Source organism: Prunus dulcis, chromosome 6 (assembly GCF_902201215.1).
Source record: "Prunus dulcis chromosome 6, ALMONDv2, whole genome shotgun sequence".
NCBI lineage: Eukaryota > Viridiplantae > Streptophyta > Magnoliopsida > Rosales > Rosaceae > Prunus > Prunus dulcis.
In genome coordinates this window covers 25,298,452-25,316,268 of record NC_047655.1, presented here as the reverse complement: position 1 = coordinate 25,316,268, position 17,817 = coordinate 25,298,452, and the positions used below count along the sequence as shown (strand labels likewise).

The following is a 17,817-nucleotide window of genomic DNA, read 5'->3' as shown; positions in this document are numbered from 1 at the left end:
TTGGGTTTGATCCATCTCTCCGATTTGGTGATAACCCGCTCGAGCGCTTAGGCTTTACGTAAGTGGAGGACGAGTGAAGAACGTAGACGTCCTATACCGCTTGGGTTTGATCCATCTCTCCGACTTGGTGATAACCCGCTCAAGCGCTTAGGCTTTACGTAAGTGGAGGACGAGTGAAGAACGTAGACGTCCTATACCGCTTGGGTTTGATCCATCTCTCCGACTTGGTGATAACCCGCTCAAGCGCTTAGGCTTTACGTAAGTGGAGGACGAGTGAAGAACGTAGACGTCCTATACCGCTTGGGTTTGATCCATCTCTCCGACTTGGTGATAACCCGCTCAAGCGCTTAGGCTTTACGTAAGTGGAGGACGAGTGAAGAACGTAGACGCCCTATACCGCTTGGGTTTGATCCATCTCTCCGACTTGGTGATAACCCGCTCAAGCGCTTAGGCTTTACGTAAGTGGAGGACGAGTGAAGAACGTAGACGTCCTATACCGCTTGGGTTTGATCTATCTCTCCGACTTGGTGATAACCCGCTCAAGCGCTTAGGCTTTACGTAAGTGGAGGACAAGTGAAGAACTTAGACGTCCTATACCGCTTGGGTTTGATCCATCTCTCCGACTTGGTGATAACCCGCTCAAGCGCTTAGGCTTTACGTAAGTGGAGGACGAGTGAAGAACGTAAACGTCCTATACCGCTTGGGTTTGATCCATCTCTCCGACTTGGTGATAACCCGCTCAAGCGCTTAGGCTTTACGTAAGTGGAGGACGAGTGAAGAACGTAGACGTCCTATACCGCTTAGGTTTGATCCATCTCTCCGACTTGGTGATAACCCGCTCAAGCGCTTAGGCTTTACGTAGAGGAAGACAAGTGAAGATTGTTTCTCGAGACATTCCACCTTTGCCCGGCTCTTCAAACTTGTATAAGTAAGCTCTTTTTTTTTTTTTTTTTTTTTATGTGACTGAACTTGAAATTATTTGTCCAAGCTGCCTACGTACCCTCGATGAAAAGGGATCAAGTCATCATGTAGTTCAAAGATTTTTATTATTATTTTTTTTTTTTGGTGTCCTAACTTTTGCTTGAACCGCCCTTTCAGGTTTTCAGTTCAACGGACTTTCTTGCGCTCTAATTTTTTTTGCTTAGACTGCCATTTCGGGTTTTCAATCTAACGAGCCTTTTTTTTTTTTTTGGGTGTCGTACGCAGTTTAGGCTCATGCGGGCTAGGAGCTATTGGTGCCTTGTGCAGTTTTGGCTCGTGCAGGTGAAGGAGCTTTTGTGCCTTGTGCAGTTTTGGCTCGTGCAGGCGAAGGAGCGTTTGGTGTCTTGTGCAGTTTTGGCTCGTGCAGGCGAAGGAGCGTTTGTGCCTTGTGCAGTTTTGGCTCGTGCAGGCGAAGGAGCGTTTGGTGCCTTATGCAGTTTTGGCTCGTGCAGGCGAAGGAGCGTTTGTGCCTTGTGCAGTTTTGGCTCGTGCAGGCGAAGGAGCGTTTGGTGCCTTATGCAGTTTTGGCTCATGCAGGCGAAGGAGCGTTTGTGCCTTGTGCAGTTTTGGCTCGTGCAGGCGAAGGAGCGTTTGTGCCTTATGGTTTTGCTCATTTTGGTGCCTTAGTTTTGGCTCGTGCAGGCGAAGGAGCATTTGTTTGAATTTGTGTTAAGCGAAGTGAGAAGTATCCTCCTTATGTTTTTCACCTCGGGAGGTGCTCGACGCATTATTCTTGAAGAATCCCTTGGGGAAGAAGTCATGTAGCATGATGGGGCTAGGCGACCTTTGTTTCAAGAGTTCATCTTTTGGAACCATTTTGTTCATATTTGATAATTCATTTCCTCTATGCCTTTTATGTGATTGAGGAGAACTTCTTTTGCTTACAAATCTTTTTGATCGAGGAGTTCTTGGCAAAGGTGCACTCTTATGTAACTTCTTCCGAGTAGCCAATGCCCATCCTTCATTATCGTCATCGAATGAATCGACACTACTTTGACTTTTCACTCCAACACACTCATACGGATTGAGTTGATGGGTTTCAGAGAATGCCCCCAGTGATTGAAGTGAGGGTGAATGTGCCGAACCAGATAAGACAAACGAGATCGTAGCATGGTTAGACTCTACCACCTTGTCAAGATCCATTTCGATTCTTCCTTGTTGTGCCAACTTCATGATGAGATCTTTCAACACGAAGCACTTTTCCTTTGGGTGATTGATGACACGATGGTACATGCAGTATTTCGGGTGGTTAATATGATTCATCTCTTCAGGGCGTTTGCACTCAGGTAACTCAATCACCTTCTTCTCAAGTAAGTCTTCCAGCATGCCTTCTATGTCAGAGTCTGGAAAAGGATACTTCTTCTCCTTCATTTCTTTTAGGGTGTGTCGTCGTGGTTCTTGATCTTGAGTCGACTCGGCCTTCCTCGCATCTTTCTTGCCTCGAGTGGAAATCTTCATTGGAGTAGCACTGATCGTCATTGACTCCAAGATGCGTGTCCTCAAAAAGTCTGCCCCATTTCTCGACGACTTGTCATTTCGATGATCACTCACCATTTCCTTTCTTCCATCGTGATTAGCGATACTTAGCTCTATATCATGCGCACGAGTGGTCAATTCTTCAAAGGTACGGGGTTTGATCCCTTGAAGAATGTAGAGCAGACCCCAATGCATACCTTGAATGCACATCTCTACAGCCGATAACTCTGAGACTCGATCTTTGCAGTCGAGGCTTAATGAACGCCAACGATTGATGTAGTCAACAACAGGTTCGTCTTTTCGCTGCTTTGTGCTAGTGAGCTCTAGCATGCTAACTGAGCGACGAGTGCTATAGAAGCGGTTGAGGAATTCTCTCTCCATTTGTTCCCAGCTGTCAATTGACTCAGGTTCCAAGTCAATGTACCAGTTGAATGCAGTGCCTCGGAGTGATCGGACAAATTGCTTCACGAGATAATCGTCGTTAGTGCCAGCGCTGTTGCACATCTCGATGAAGTGGGCAACATGTTGTTTAGGGTTACCTTTTCCATCAAACTGCATGAACTTTGGAGGTTGATAGCCCGTTGGCATTCGAAGGTTGTCCCACCGGGCGTGCCAAATTTGTAAACACGAATTTCCTGCGACAAATGAGACAAGAACACGTGTACAAAATAATATTTGTATTTATGAAATTTAGGGTTACAATCTCTGTATTGAATCCTCTGATTCGATCTCCAAAGTGTTTAAATAAAATTTGTGTTTGATACAAGGGTCGTAGAGACTTGATCTTGATCAAACGGGTAGCACGAAGCTTGTTTGGTGTTTGGGATTTTTCTATGGTGAAGGAACCGGCACGTATTTGTTGTGCTTGGTGGCTCTTCTAAAGTAGGGTGAAGAATGCAGAGAGTTTTCTGTTTCTTCTGAGTGCTAGGTTTTTTCTCTCCCTTCTTTCGTCTTGAGACCTCCTATTTATAGGCTCTTGTAGGATGCTTGACCTAAATAACTTTCCCTATTTAAAACCTTGTTTTATGGGATTTTGATTTGATTTAAATCAATTCCCATAATCTGGCAATTTAACCAGATTATCTTTAATTGATTGACATGATTAATATTTGATTTAAATCAAAGTCAATCACAGAAGATTCTTTCCCTTAATTTTGTCTTCATCTTGAACCGTTTGATGCACTCCGTCAGATGTCGTCACATATCAATTTTTGACAACTAATTCGATTTTGATGAGTCATACGCCACATGTGCGAATTATGAGGCCCACAATTCAATTCACCAAATTCTAATTATTTTATGGTCCAATGAAATTTATTTCACAAAAATTTCTTTGTCTACAGTTATATTGCAACCTGGATTGTGACTTTTGAGTCACTCTCTGGCTCCAATCACTTCATCGCAGCAGGTAAAGAGGTGGAGGGAGAAGGTACCTTGCTGCCGTACTAGGATTTTTATTTTATTTTATATTTTCAAAAGGTTAAAGATTATAGAAAGTGGGTTTGGTTGCATGAGAAATATTGTAGTTGGGGAAGTGGTGACTTGGTCATATTCATATGGTGCAAAAATGACTAATCAAATCTGCGGAAGCTTGGACTTTGCATATATATTATACATGTGTTCAATGTTACAGAAAAGAAAGGGACCTTTGAACCTTTGAACATTTCACCACCAAAATCATTCTTAAAATATATCATAAAAAGTATAATTAGCAGAGTCTAAATTAATTTAAACTCAAATCATTCAGCACAGCAGAGCTTATTTGGTGTGTTAGAGGAGTTTATTATTATTATTATTATTAATGTTTAATTTGTTTGTTTAATTCACAAGTTGAGCTTTATTTGTGTCTGGTAAGAAAGAGACGCTTACCTAAATGACAACTCGATTGCAATGCATAAACATAAAAATAAATATTATTATGGTTCTAATGGGGAGGTGATTAAAAATGATTATAAAATATTGTCAACCTTCGTCACTGACGACAATCATTTCATGTACGAACATTGTACAATTTCAAATTCTACAATCATTCCATTTGAATTCGTCCAAGTACATTTTCATTTATGTGTTAGGCCCCCTCCCTCCATCTTTTTAACCCTTTTATTTATTTATTAGATTATTTTTGGGATATTTACTCTCAAATGGGTTCTTTTTGTCTACATATTAATCATAAAACTTCTTAATCATTCTTCAATTTTCTCTAAATCTTCTATGTTAGGTTATGATATTTGCACTAAAAACTTCAAGTAATTAGTATCATATTAACTTATTAAACGGTTAGCGCTTGAGCGTTCTTATTCGAATTATATTTTAAAATTTTGTAAATGACCCCTTCTAATATGAAATCCTGGCTCCACCACTGTATTAAAATGTATCTACCATTAGATGGGTGGATACTTCAATCACTCAATGCTCATCCAACGATTGATATTGTCTACGTAGCTAGCACATAGGTGTACGCAAGAAAATCGGAACATTTTAGTGCCTTTAAAAAAAATTCATTTTCACATAAAATCTAAAGGCAAGAATAATAAAAATGAATTGATGTAATTATTTATGCTTTTGGCCAGCTCAACCAACACATGGGTAGGTTCAGTAGAATCATCCCGCAATAAGATTTTTTCTGAAGCACACAATATTCTATATAATTTCTTTATTCATAAATTCTTCTTCTCTAGTTATTGCCTTTATTTGTTAGGTCTTCTCAAAATACTTTCCCCAGATCATATCATAGTTTTGTGCAGAAGATAATATCAGAAGAAAAAAAATATATTATTCTGATATTATCTTGTTCAACATGTGAAGTGCAGATGAGCCGCAAATCATTTGCAAAGCCAGGATGAAAGCACTAGCTCAAGGGCATGACTGTAATATACAAAAAACAGTAGGGACATTTTGGGAACACAAATAACCCACATAGCCCTGCATGAGTCACAACCTCCCTGAGACCAATATCTGGAAAAGTAAAGAAAAGAAAAAATATTTATTTTGTTTTTGAAAATTGACTTGATTGGTTTTGTAGCTTTTTAAATTTTCTCTCTCCAACCGTTCTTATCTGAGTAAGGCTTGTACTACGTAACTGAGTCTATATAAGTACGGCAATATCTACTCGAATATCTTATTTCCATTTGCGTATTTTTTATTATTATATAATTTTTAATTTAATTTTATTTATTTTGTCAGGTTGTTCGTACTGTCTGCACTTGAATCTGTCCTTCCTCACATAGGTCCTCCACCAAATAAGCTGCTTTGAGAGATAAGAAAACGACTTTTTAATACCTAAACTACCCCCGCCTCCCTTCCCTAATCACCGCCCGTCCTTCACTGTCCTTCACCGTACGGAGTCTCCTTTGACATCCTAAATGACCAAACTACCCCTTGTTTTCCATATTACCAAATTTCACCAATTTCTCTTGTTTTTTCATCTAATTATTTTGGCTTGGGTGTATTACAATCAAATATTTAAGGGGAAAGTCACAAGCGCCAATCCCCATTTGGTGAAATCTTCCCCTTTTTTTTTTTTTTTTTTTCTTTTGTTGAAAAGTTGTTAGTTTAAATCTTATGGAAGAAAAAGTCGTAAAAATTGAAGCACTTAGTTAGAATGCTCGTTCAGTTACAATTTTAATAATAAATTATTTATACTCTCATTCACAATAAGAATACAAAACTTCGTGTTTTCAAATCTCAAATCTTATTTTCAAACACTTCAGTGTTTTTTTTTGTACGAGCTCGAATTGAACAAGAATACAATTCATCATTAATTCATATTCTATAATATAAGGACATAAATAGAAATTCGTGTTGTAGAAAGATCTCATTATAAAACACTAAGTCGTTGCAATTCTAGGCAAAATATATGAACACAAATTCTCTAATCTATTCCATTCTTGAGCTCCTCATTGTAGAACTATCATCCTCCCTACGACTTCTATACCCAAAAAAAGAAGTCTATTTCATTGGATTTTATCTTGTTATTTGGGTCATCCTTGTAAATACTATTATACTATATGTTGACCCAAAAAATAATTATACTATAGCCAATTGGGGATGAAGGGTAAAATAGTCCTTTCAAACGAAACAAACAAGAATATAAAGAGCTATTATGAACGAGAGCACAAGGCCATTAGAGTCATTCAGTTCTTCTTCATCTTCACTCCCCCTCCTGCGCTACCCAACTTACCCAAACAGAAAACCAGATTTTCTGGCAACGGTTACTTTAAAGCCTCAAAAACCATTATTTCTCCATCTTCACCTATAAAAAAATCCAACCTCTTCAACTCTCATTTTCTCATCCAAATCCCAAAAATTTCAGACACCTCCAAAACCATGAAGAGGCAAAGAACCATTGTAATATTCAACAGCAACATGAACAACAACAACAATCATCTGTTCCATTTTCTCTCAGAGGAAATCATATTCATAATCCTAGACTTTCTTAACCAAAACCCAATTGACAAAAAGGCTTTCTCTTTAGCCTGCAAGTCCTTCTACGCCATAGAAGCCAAGCACCGCAAGAAGCTCAAGCCTTTATGCTCAGAGCACATCCCAAAAGTCCTTAACCGATACCCACATGTCTCCCACATCGATCTCACGCTCTGCCCTCGAATCACAGACGCTTCTCTCACCACCATCTCAAATGCGTGCATGTCTAGCCTCCGGTCAATCGATCTTTCAGGGTCCAATTGCTTTTCAGGAGCTGGGTTGCTGAGTTTGGCCGTGAATTGCAAGAATCTGGTGGAGATCGACTTGTCAAACGCCACTGAGCTCAGAGACTCTGCGGTTGCGGCTTTGGCTGAAGCAAAGAACTTGGAGAAGCTTTGGTTGGGGAGATGTAAGCAGATCACAGATATGGGTGTTGGGTGTATAGCAGTTGGGTGTAGGAAGCTGAGATTGATTAGCTTGAAATGGTGTCCTGGTGTTGGTGACTTGGGGGTGGGATTGCTTGCTGTCAAGTGTAAAGATATTCGAAGTTTGGATCTCTCTTACTTGCCGGTAAGTGCTTTGATTTAATTCATGTTTTTAGTGTTAGCTTTATACCCTGAAAGGTAAATTATTGTTTTCATTGATTTAATTCGTGTTTATACTGATCTAGTTCGTGTTTTTGTTGTTAATTTTATACCCTGAATGGTAATTGTTGTTTTTGTTCGATTTAATCTTGTTTTGCTTCGAAAAGCACTCTGCTTTTGTGTTATGTTATTCCAAAGACTGGATCTTTGTCTTGGTCAACTTTAATTTTCTTCTCCAATCTTCAATTCTCATTGTGTGTCAAGATGATCGGTAGGTATGCTTTGATTTTGAGTGGCTTCATAATGATTTGTTTTTCTTGATTTGCAGATCACAGACAAATGCTTAACATCGATCTTCAAGTTACAATATCTTGAAGATTTGGTTCTAGAAGGATGCTTTGGTATCGATGATGACAGCCTTTCAGGCCTCAAACATGGGTGCAAGTCGCTTAAGGTAGTCATTCTTAGCTGGTTCGGTTTCAGAGGCCCCTGTTGTTGTCTCTGGCATCTTGTATTAATAACATAACATTTGTATAATTATATTGTGGTTGTCATATGTGCTACTAAAAAGTTAAAACCTTCGACTTTTAATATCTCTTCTATGATTACACGAAATGATTTGGTTTGGACAAACTTAATTTGATGCTAGTTGGTATAGACTATTTTAGCCCCAAGGCTGAAGAAAAAATAAGGACCAACAGCCTTTAGATTTTGCACTTCTTGCTTGTTACTTGTCAGAGTGCATTTCTGCTTCTACAAATTTTGACATCTGCACTTGTTTTACTTTTGACAGAAACTTGACATATCAAGTTGTCAGAACATTACTCATGTTGGGTTGTCCTCTCTAACTAGCGGCAGCGGCGGATTTCTAGAGCAAATCATATTGTCACACGGCTCTCCTGTAAGTCCTGACTTTCTTAGTGTTTTTGTAATAGTTATATTGTAATTTCTTAGCTCACAATTTGCACTGTGGTGGCACTGGTGGTCAGGTGACTCTTGCTCTTGCCGATAGTTTGAAAAAGCTTCCAATGTTGCAGTCAATCAAGTTAGATGATTGCCCGGTTACCTATGCTGGACTAAAAGCCATCGGAAACTGGTGTGCGTCGTTAAGGGAGCTGAGCTTAAGTAAATGTGCAGAGGTGACTGATGAGAGTCTCTCCTCCCTTCTGACAAAACACAAGGATCTGCGGAAGCTGGACATCACATGTTGCCGAAAGATAACTTATGCTTCTGTTGACCACATTACAAATTCATGCACCGCACTGACTTCTCTTAGGATGGAGTCATGTACCCTGGTTCCTAGAGAAGCATTTGTCCTCATTGGACAGAGATGCCAATTTCTTGAGGAGATTGACATAACAGATAATGAAGTTGATGATGAAGGTTTTTACCTTACTTAACCTTAGTGTAATTCTTTAAGCACTACTGTAATTTCCATACTTATGTAGTTATGTTCCTTCTATTTGCAGGTCTGAAGTCCATCTGTAGATGTTCCAATCTCTCCAGCTTAAAACTAGGAATTTGCCTGAACATTACTGATGAGGGAGTTGCAAACATTGGAATGTGCTGTTCGAAGCTTGTAGAGCTCGATCTATACAGGTTTGTAATTCATGATTTCTGAATGTTTATGATGTAAGGTAACGCGTAGGTCAAGCAAGAGCAACAATAGATATACAATCTGCTAGAGAAAATGCCGAGTGCTTAATCAAGGTCTTGTTGATTCTAAAGCATGCTAAAACACAGAAAATAGAATAGAACTTTCTCTTTCAATATTATTATCTAAAAAGGCTCTGTCTTCAAAAGCCTACATAAATGATGTATATAGGAAACAAATCCCATCTTGTCTACAACCTCTTCTAGGTGTTTGCCCAAATACGTGTTTGTGTAAAAAAAATATTCAGAGACTGATACAGGAAGGAATTAATCTGAATGCGGTTGTTTTGTTCAGGTGCACAGGAATTTCAGATTCAGGCATTTCAGCTGTTGCAAGTGGTTGCCCTGGACTCGAGATGATTAATATAGCCTACTGTAAAGACATTACTGATAGTTCATTAATCTCATTGTCAAAATGCTCAAGCTTGAACACCTTTGAAAGTCGAGGATGTCCTCTTATCACATCTTTGGGTCTAGCAGCAATTGCTGTGGGATGCAAGCAGCTGGCCAAGCTGGACATAAAAAAGTGTTCCAGCATTGATGATGCCGGGATGATTCCGCTTGCTCACTTTTCTCAGAACCTTAGACAGGTACTCTTTCTCATTTCTTGCTTTTTCTGGAGCCAAACAGTTCACCGGAGAACGACAGTTTCATTTGACCAGTCCATTCATACTTTCTTGCAGATTAATTTGTCATATAGCTCTGTTACAGATGTGGGGCTGTTATCCTTAGCCAGTATCAGTTGCCTACAGAGCTTAACCATCTTACACTTGAAAGGCTTGAGCCCTAGTGGGCTGGCAGCTGCTTTATTAGCCTGCAGGGGGCTAACAAAAGTAAAGCTCCAGGCAACCTTCAAGACACTGCTACCGCAACCTCTTTTCGAACATTTAGAAGCACGTGGTTGCGTGTTTCAGTGGAGAGACAAGTTCTTCCGAGTAAGCTTTTAATTTCAAGCTTAATGTAGACATTAAAATTGACAATGGTTGCTTGTTAGAATACTTGATTATCATATTGACTTCAGTTTGTATGATTGACAGGCTGAACTCGACCCTCAGTGTTGGAAAATACAGTTGGAAGATATCATGCAATTGCAATGAGAGTCAATGACCAATGAGTTTTTCCCACAATCCTTCAGGTTGAGATGCTCAGGCTTTTTAAAGCTCCACATTGTGAAGAAGGCCAATTTCTTGGCATGAGGATGTCTAGTGTTTTTTCCCTCTCTCTTGAAACTTTGAGAAACAGGGGATTTGTTATGTAATTTTTAACATATATTTGGACAACATTTGTTACGTATATAATTTCATGAATGAAAAAGGAAGGGTGGGTTTTATTTTCGAAAAGTTCAAAATCATCTGAGTCCCATTAAAATGAAGTCGTTCTGATCAATATGTTTGGCACAATTCTACATCTCCGTTAATCGTATGAACCGTTTTACCGTCCAAAGCAAAAAAAAAACAAAACGGCAGTCGAAAGCGAAAAAACAAAACAATAAAAGGTCCTGCCGGGAGTCGAACCCAGGTCGCTGGATTCAAAGTCCAGAGTGCTAACCACTACACTACAGAACCTTTTTGTTTGAACTGCTCCAATTAATGCTATTTCTGTACGGAACTAGTTACTTTTCAAAAAATTTTAATTTTTTTTATATATTTAAAAATTCAGTATTCCATATATTCTCTTTTCTCTTGGCGTGGATTGCTTAAATTGAAAGGCAAGTTCATACCCCATATAACTACAACCATTATGTTTTTTTTTTAAAAGAAGAAGATGAATAGTGACTTCATGTATGCTGGAGACCCTCTAAATTGTGGTATGCTTCGACAATTAGGGTATTTATACCTTTTATACTGTGGATCATTGTGTGGTGATTGATAAACTCGAGTTTTTAAAGCTGTATGGTCAGTTATCATCCTAAAATTTCTATTATTGCATAATTATGTAGCTTTTTTTTTCTTTTTTTTTTTTGTATAGATTTGTTTATTAAGATATACTAGCCTCTCCGCACACGTTTTTAGGCCTGCAAGAGGCTTTTTTAAAGAAAAATTTAAATTTATTTTAGAATTAAAAAAGATAATATGCTGTTATTTCCACTCAACTGTCCTATTTTCCCACTCACCTTATCTTCCCATCCACCATGAAAATTTGAAAAATCACAATTCTATCTTTGCACTCACCATTATTCCTAAAATACCCTTCCATTCACTTAACACTTTTAACCCTAACTTAACACTATTGATTGAGTCCAAAAAAAAAAAAAAATTTAAAAAAAAGTTTTCAGTAGCCACCCACCGCACACTCCATCAAACCTTAACAAGAACCACCCATACCTTCCACCTCGGGCCAAGCCTCCCCTCCTCCGTCCTCCTCCTTATGTCTCTTTCACCATTATTGCAGTTGTATTGAACAACACCTTCAAACCCCAATCTAACATTCTTCTCCTCTCTCCATTTCAATCAACCCACGAGAAATATTACACTTCGACTGCATTGCCTGCCAAAGTCGCTCATCCTAGTCTTCAACAATATCAGCAACTTCATGGCCCTTTATTCCTTCAGGTTTCCAAATTGAGAGTGATAGAACATCAATCTTTATTCTTTCCTTCTTAACTATTTCCTAGACATGCCCAGTTTGAGGTTATAGGGATTCAACCCTTCTGAAACCAAAACAATTTTTTTTTAAATGCAAAAAGTTGTCATAAAAGCGACACTGGAATTTTGTCAATCAATGTCATAAGTGCAGCAAAGTCTAACATTTAATAGAAGCTGCAATCAACAACGAGTAAAAGAAATTTAATTTCGCTAATTTAGATTTATGAAAAAAGAAAAATAGAGAGGAAGGCAACTGGGAATCTTACAAGAGCAACTCATTTGGTTTAGGTGGCAATTGATGATGTGGCTGGCGCTGAGGTGAGGAAGGGAGGTTGGTTTGGTTGTCACGGGGTTGGGTGGGTAGTCTGAGGGTTGTTTGTTGGGCTCTTTTATTTATTTATTCTAATTTTTTGTTTTTATTTTTTTGACTTAACAGTGTTAACTTAGAGCTAAGTTCTTAAACTCATTTTACAATAGGGTAAATTTGCTTTTAAAATTTTGAAGATAAGGTGGGTGGGAAAATAGGACAAGGGGGTGGGAATAGTAGCTGTGTTCTATAAAAATAGGATTCATTATCAGAATTTTCTTTTTATTTTAATTTTTTTAAATATGCAAAAGTGTGAATTTACCATATTATCCTCATTTAATTAATAATTTCAATTGTTAATGTTTACATTAACTAAGGACATTTTATGGTATTTTGGATGTTTTACCATTCTCTACCTTTCGCTTTATATATATATATATATAGATTAATTGCTTAACCCAATCATTTATATTACAATCCATTCATCATCATTTTTGTATATATAATAATATTATATGTTTTCATCATAAGAACCCATAATTCAATAACTTAGGAGGGTTTTGTCCAGATTCAAATCCATTATATTCTCCCTTATATCAAGCAAGAACCAAAATCTAATTTGGTGACATCTCATTGTCAATTACCAAAGAAAATTGAAAAAAATAATAAAATAACCAACAAAGACAATGTAAAATCTCTATGTTGGCATATGTGGAAGCATGGGAATGGAATGGGGCTTTTATTAGCACATGACATTTTTGTAGCTATAATTCATAAATAAATAAATAAAATAAAATAAAGTTGTCTCAAATTCATTTGAAGTTTCAAACGTTGCAAGCAGGAAATCATAATGTGCAAATAATTACAATGCTTCAAATTTCTGATGAAAAAAATAAAAAACTATTGATTTAATTTAATGTATCAATTATCACATTAACAAAGATCCCAGCTGCCTCTTCCAACTACAGAGCTTCTGCATAATGAGCCGCCACTTACGTGCGCACAGGGCAGTCAAAGTCAAACCCACAAGCTTTGACTAGAAAAAAATTTTCTTTTTCCACGGTCAAACATCTTTTTAGCTTCTTAGAAAGAGCGTAGAGACCCTCACAACACACCAAAGCCCTCATCTTCTGTCTGCTTTCTCCTCATCGCTGTGCCTCTCTCTCTTACATTTGTCTCTGTCATTCAACACTTCAAATTGTTCTATAAATTATTCTACCTTCATCTTCTCATTTTCCTCAATTCAAAAGCCATGACTTCCTCTTTCACTCACCTCCTCACAAGTAACATGAACAACATGGACAGCAATATTGACCAGGAAAGAACTAATTGGGGACTTTCAGACTATGCTTCAGGCAGTTTAATGGACAGAAATGGCAATGAAATCCCAAAATTCAAGTCACTTCAGCCCCCTTCTCTGCCTATGTCTCCTCCTCCGGTTTCCCCTTCTTCGTACTTGGCTTCCACACCAGCTTTTAGCCCAACTGATTTTTTCAGCTCACCCATGTTCCTATCTTCCTCTAATGTAAGTTATAAACTTATTATGTTGTTGGGTTCTTTCGTTCTTTCGTTTTTGTTTACTGATGGGTTTTTTGTGTTGTGTTATGTTTGTTCTTCAGACTCTTCAATCTCCAACAAGTGGAGCTTTCTCTAGTCAAATCTTTGACTGGATGAGTAATTCTAAAGAAACCCAGCAAGGAATGGAGAGGGAACAGAAAATGTTCTCTGATTTCTCTTTCCAACCAGAAACAAGGCCTGCTGCAACATCATCCTCATCCTTTAACATTCAAGCTTCTTCAAACATGGCTTCAGTGGTAAGACTAAATTAATTATCTTCATTCTGTTATCTTTACAAGTTAGTTGTGCAGTTGGAAGCCTTATTTTTTGTAATTGTTCTGAGACTTAATCATTCTTATGTGAACAGGAAGAATCGTTGAAAACAGAACAGAAACCATGGGATTTCAACAGAATCTCAAGGCAAGCTGATTCTTTAACAGAGAAGACAGGAGTTAAGTCTGAATTTGAGCCACTGCAGATCATCTTCCCCGAGATTGGCACAAACCAAACAAATATGCAGAGCAATGGACCTAGTGGGGCTCCTAAGCCTGATACAATACATTGCACTCAATCGTCTCAATTTGTCAGAGAGCAAAAATCAGATGATGGGTTCAATTGGAGGAAATATGGGCAGAAACAAGTGAAGGGCAGTGAAAATCCGCGGAGTTATTACAAGTGCACGTATCCAAATTGCCCAACAAAGAAAAAGGTTGAGAGATCATTGGATGGACATATCACTCAAATTGTATACAAGGGAAGTCACAACCATCCCAAGCCTCAGTCTACAAGAAGATCAACCTCTCAGTCAATTCAGGGTTCTTCATATGGCATTTCTGATCAATCTGTGCCAACAATATCCAATCCGAAAATCGAATCTGTCACGATGCAGGAGGACTCTTCAGCCTCAATTGGAGAGGATGAGTTTGAACAAAACTCACCAATAAGTAATTCAGGAGGAGGTGAAGATGAAAATGAGCCTGAGGCCAAAAGATGGTAAGTGCATAGACTTGTTATTTCGATTGTGAATTGTGTATATGTTATAGCCAAAACTGCAGATGATTAAATGTACTTTTTTCATATTTTTCAGGAAGGGAGAAAATGCAAACGATCAGCCCTTTTCAGCTCCTGGGAGTAGAATTGTAAAAGAGCCAAGAATTGTAGTGCAGACAACAAGTGAAATAGATATTCTGGATGATGGGTATAGATGGAGGAAATATGGACAGAAAGTAGTGAAGGGAAATCCAAATCCAAGGTAACCATCCTATAAATTTGTTTAGCTTTCTTGGGTTTTTGAGTTTAATTACTAGCAAACACTTTTTGAACTTTTCCGATTAACCTAATCAATTTTTTTTCCAATCTTTAGGAGCTACTACAAATGCACATCCGTAGGTTGTCCGGTGAGGAAACATGTGGAGCGAGCTTCACATGATACAAGGGCTGTGATCACCACATATGAAGGGAAACACAACCATGATGTTCCTGCAGCGCGCGGCAGCGGCAGTTATAGCAATGCAAATAGACCTGCTTCTGATAATGGCAGCAACAACAACAGCAATGTGTCCATGGCTGTGAGGCCCTTAGCCTTGCCTAATCATTCGAACTTGAGCTACCTCAACTCTCTTCAGAATACAAGGCAGCCAACAACAGAAAGGCAATCACCCTATACCCTCAAAATGTTACAGAGTGAAGGAAGTTATGGATTTCCAGAGTTCTAAAAGCGAACGTGCAAATCAGAATCAAATGTTACACTTTATGTTTAGGGATCAAACCAAGACGACAAGATTTAATTAGACTTTAGTTTTTTTTTTTTTTTTTTTTTAAAAATGTATAGTTCCTGAGGAAGTAGTTCTCTAAAGGTTAATTATGTAAAGACTGGCATGTGTTGCATTTGTTTATTTGTTTGAGGATAAGGCCTCATTCTTTTTGTTCCATGTTATAATTTTTCTAGGAAGAACAGAAAATAACAGGTTGAATAAAGGGTTGCTTGAATTTGGAAGAAGTGATTTTTTTTCTGCTAAGCTAATAGGTTTCTCATTCTTTGTTTCCCCTCCTTCCCGTTGGCTTTTCCGTGGCACAGCAGGTGATTAACACTTGAGATTGCTCAAGTATGTAATTCCAACTTTCTACTTTTCCCAAATGGCTTTTCCAGAGCACTTAACATAAAGAAGAAACAAAAATAAAGCCTCGCAATGTTTGGAAAAGTATCTGACTCTTCCAATTTTTTTTAAACACATGGAGACAACCCAAATCTTTCAACCTCACTCTGAACTGTAGAGTGACTTGGCCAACTTTAGCTTTCTATGCCAAACACTTCATCATCATTTCTATGTTGTTAACTTTGGAAAAATAAACTCTCTCTGTTTGTTCAACATAATTAAAAACATCAGATATATCCTAACCATGTTTAATCAATTTCTTAATAGATTGAAAAACCAGATTCATTGTATTTGACCTTATGTCTCTAATTGATAAGTTTTCCAATTGGAAGAAGTCTAAAGTTCGAACCCTCATCCCTGATTTACCCCAAAAAAAAAACAAATAAAACTGTCAAATAAAACAGCTCACAACAGCAAAAAGTCTTTTGATAATAAAAAGAGAAAGGCACAATCTCTTTCTAAAACTTTCTTATTGGAGAGAAGCAAAGTATCTATTCATGTGTATCTCATTGTCTTATGCACAATAGCCTGCCTAATACCTTCCTTCAAAACCAAATGAAGAATTACATATGGGGCTGTGTACATACACACCTAATTACAGTAAATTTCTGCAGCTAGCTGGTAAATGAAACTATATCACACACAAAAATAAATAAATAAATGAAAACAAAATCCTGCAACATGGAAGAATTATTGCCCTTAATATCAATCTATCAGATGTAAGACTGAGATGACAGTTTGTAACCGGAAATGAGAGCCGATAAGGCAAGAGTAACGAAAGCGAGGAAGGCCATGCTAATGGCGGATGCTGAAGAGTCTGTAAATATGTTGTCTTGCGCTTCTCTCATTCTGTTTGTCAACGGAATTGCCGACGACGCTGATGATATCAATAGATATGCCATAATCTGCAGCAAGCAAGCAAATCAACCCACAATTCAAAGTTTGGCCTTTTTGCTTAGCTGGCACTCATATAAGGCCCTTTTACCAATTTCGTCATCCAAAGCTTCTTTTTTTTATTTATTGCCATAATTGGAAATTTACGCGCATTCATCAGAAAATTATAATTTCCCAAATAAGTTGAAAAATATCAAAAATTTAAAACAAAATTAATTAATTTACCTGATCGCCGATGAAGTCGGCTAAGGCTGACGTCCGAAGCTGAAACAATTCTCTGCCGGTGGAGAGCTGGTGGACATGTCGCGCTGCTTGCACGCCGGTGTACAGCGTCGACAGAATCGCTATTGCCAGGACATACCTACAAATATAGATATAAAATATTAATTCCGATTGCACACAATTCAAATAAACACCAAATTATGAAATGAATTGAGGAATTATTACCTGTATTCTTCATATTTATCGAAGTCTTTCCAATCGCCGTGCTTGTTGCTGGCCATGATGATGAAGGCCAGCAGAGAGAAGACCAGAGACAGTCCCCTCAGAGCCAGAGAGCCTCTTCTCACCAAGTCCTCTCTCTTCCATCGCCGCAGGATCCCCGCCACTCCGAACCCCGTGCCCGTAGTCTGGTTCTCCACATCAGCAGCCGGTGGAGCCGTCGGCACCACTGGCGGTGGCGGGGATCCTGCGTGCTCTGGATGTTTGGGCGACGTGCCGTTTTGACCTGTCATGATCGTTTTTTCTTTGTGTTCTGTTCTGCTAGGAATGAATTGGATTTGGAATTTGGAAGAAGGGAAGGTTTTTGAATTGAGTTTGGAGGAGGTTTGGGAGGACAAAGACAGGGTTGGGGAAATGGGAGCGAAATCAAAGTGACAAGTCAGCGTTTGGTTTTGTTGGCAGTTTGGCGTGCCGTGTGGGTTTCACTGCGCGCGCTCACGCCCGAGTGAGTGATTGGAGCACATTGTAATTGGGTTCCAACGTGGCAAACAATGATTCGTTGAGTCGTATTTAAGGGATTGTGGGGTGTTTTGCATAGGATCCGATAATTAATTGGTGCACTGTTGGGCGATTGTAACTGACTAACTAACTTCCTGACAGGTTGGCATTTGACTGGAGCTGCAAGCCAATGATTGTAGATGATTCCACTGATCACAAATGTTTATGACACAGTCCGTCCACTCATCATTGAGAGGAGTCAT

General features: G+C 38.5%; 3 protein-coding genes and 1 non-coding gene across 4 annotated transcripts; 2 read left to right on the top strand and 2 right to left on the bottom strand.

Annotated features, from left to right (window-relative positions):
• The first annotated feature begins 6,590 nt into the window (after window positions 1-6,590).
• Window positions 6,591-10,464, top strand: LOC117629918 (F-box/LRR-repeat protein 3). The gene is made up of 8 exons (XM_034362586.1): window positions 6,591-7,449; window positions 7,792-7,917; window positions 8,257-8,364; window positions 8,453-8,846; window positions 8,933-9,062; window positions 9,412-9,706; window positions 9,800-10,051; window positions 10,154-10,464. The coding sequence occupies exons 1-8, from the start codon at window positions 6,784-6,786 to the stop codon at window positions 10,211-10,213; spliced, it is 2,031 nt and encodes a 676-aa protein (XP_034218477.1). The 5' UTR covers window positions 6,591-6,783; the 3' UTR covers window positions 10,214-10,464.
• Window positions 10,465-10,609: 145 nt separating this feature from the next.
• On the bottom strand, window positions 10,610-10,681 carry TRNAQ-UUG. Its single transcript has one exon. It is a non-coding gene; the product is annotated as a tRNA-Gln (tRNA).
• Window positions 10,682-13,120: 2,439 nt separating this feature from the next.
• LOC117629919 (probable WRKY transcription factor 33) lies at window positions 13,121-15,564 on the top strand. Its single transcript, XM_034362587.1, has 5 exons — window positions 13,121-13,533; window positions 13,628-13,822; window positions 13,933-14,558; window positions 14,653-14,817; window positions 14,929-15,564. Exons 1-5 carry the CDS (start codon window positions 13,261-13,263, stop codon window positions 15,278-15,280), a joined length of 1,611 nt encoding a protein of 536 aa, XP_034218478.1. The 5' UTR covers window positions 13,121-13,260; the 3' UTR covers window positions 15,281-15,564.
• A 610-nt stretch (window positions 15,565-16,174) lies between these two features.
• On the bottom strand, window positions 16,175-17,493 carry LOC117631653 (CASP-like protein 4B1). Its single transcript, XM_034364922.1, has 3 exons — window positions 17,063-17,493; window positions 16,841-16,976; window positions 16,175-16,626 (listed from the first exon to the last, which is right to left on the bottom strand). Exons 1-3 carry the CDS (start codon window positions 17,347-17,349, stop codon window positions 16,435-16,437), a joined length of 615 nt encoding a protein of 204 aa, XP_034220813.1. The 5' UTR covers window positions 17,350-17,493; the 3' UTR covers window positions 16,175-16,434.
• Between the last annotated feature and the right edge of the window lie 324 nt (window positions 17,494-17,817).

Bases quoted from the DNA above. Each gene is read 5' to 3' on its own strand.
- LOC117629918 (XM_034362586.1), top strand. From the start codon at position 6,784: ATGAAGAGGCAAAGAACCATTGTAATATTCAACAGCAACATGAACAAC. The intron at 8,847-8,932 runs GTTTTTACCTTA...TTCTATTTGCAG, and splicing joins TAATGAAGTTGATGATGAAG to GTCTGAAGTCCATCTGTAGA. The intron at 9,707-9,799 runs GTACTCTTTCTC...ACTTTCTTGCAG, and splicing joins TTTCTCAGAACCTTAGACAG to ATTAATTTGTCATATAGCTC.
- LOC117629919 (XM_034362587.1), top strand. From the start codon at position 13,261: ATGACTTCCTCTTTCACTCACCTCCTCACAAGTAACATGAACAACATG. The intron at 13,534-13,627 runs GTAAGTTATAAA...TTTGTTCTTCAG, and splicing joins TGTTCCTATCTTCCTCTAAT to ACTCTTCAATCTCCAACAAG. The intron at 14,559-14,652 runs GTAAGTGCATAG...CATATTTTTCAG, and splicing joins GAGCCTGAGGCCAAAAGATG to GAAGGGAGAAAATGCAAACG.
- LOC117631653 (XM_034364922.1), bottom strand. From the start codon at position 17,349: ATGACAGGTCAAAACGGCACGTCGCCCAAACATCCAGAGCACGCAGGA. The intron at 16,977-17,062 runs GTAATAATTCCT...CTATATTTGTAG, and splicing joins GATAAATATGAAGAATACAG to GTATGTCCTGGCAATAGCGA. The intron at 16,627-16,840 runs GTAAATTAATTA...TGCTTGCTGCAG, and splicing joins CCGACTTCATCGGCGATCAG to ATTATGGCATATCTATTGAT.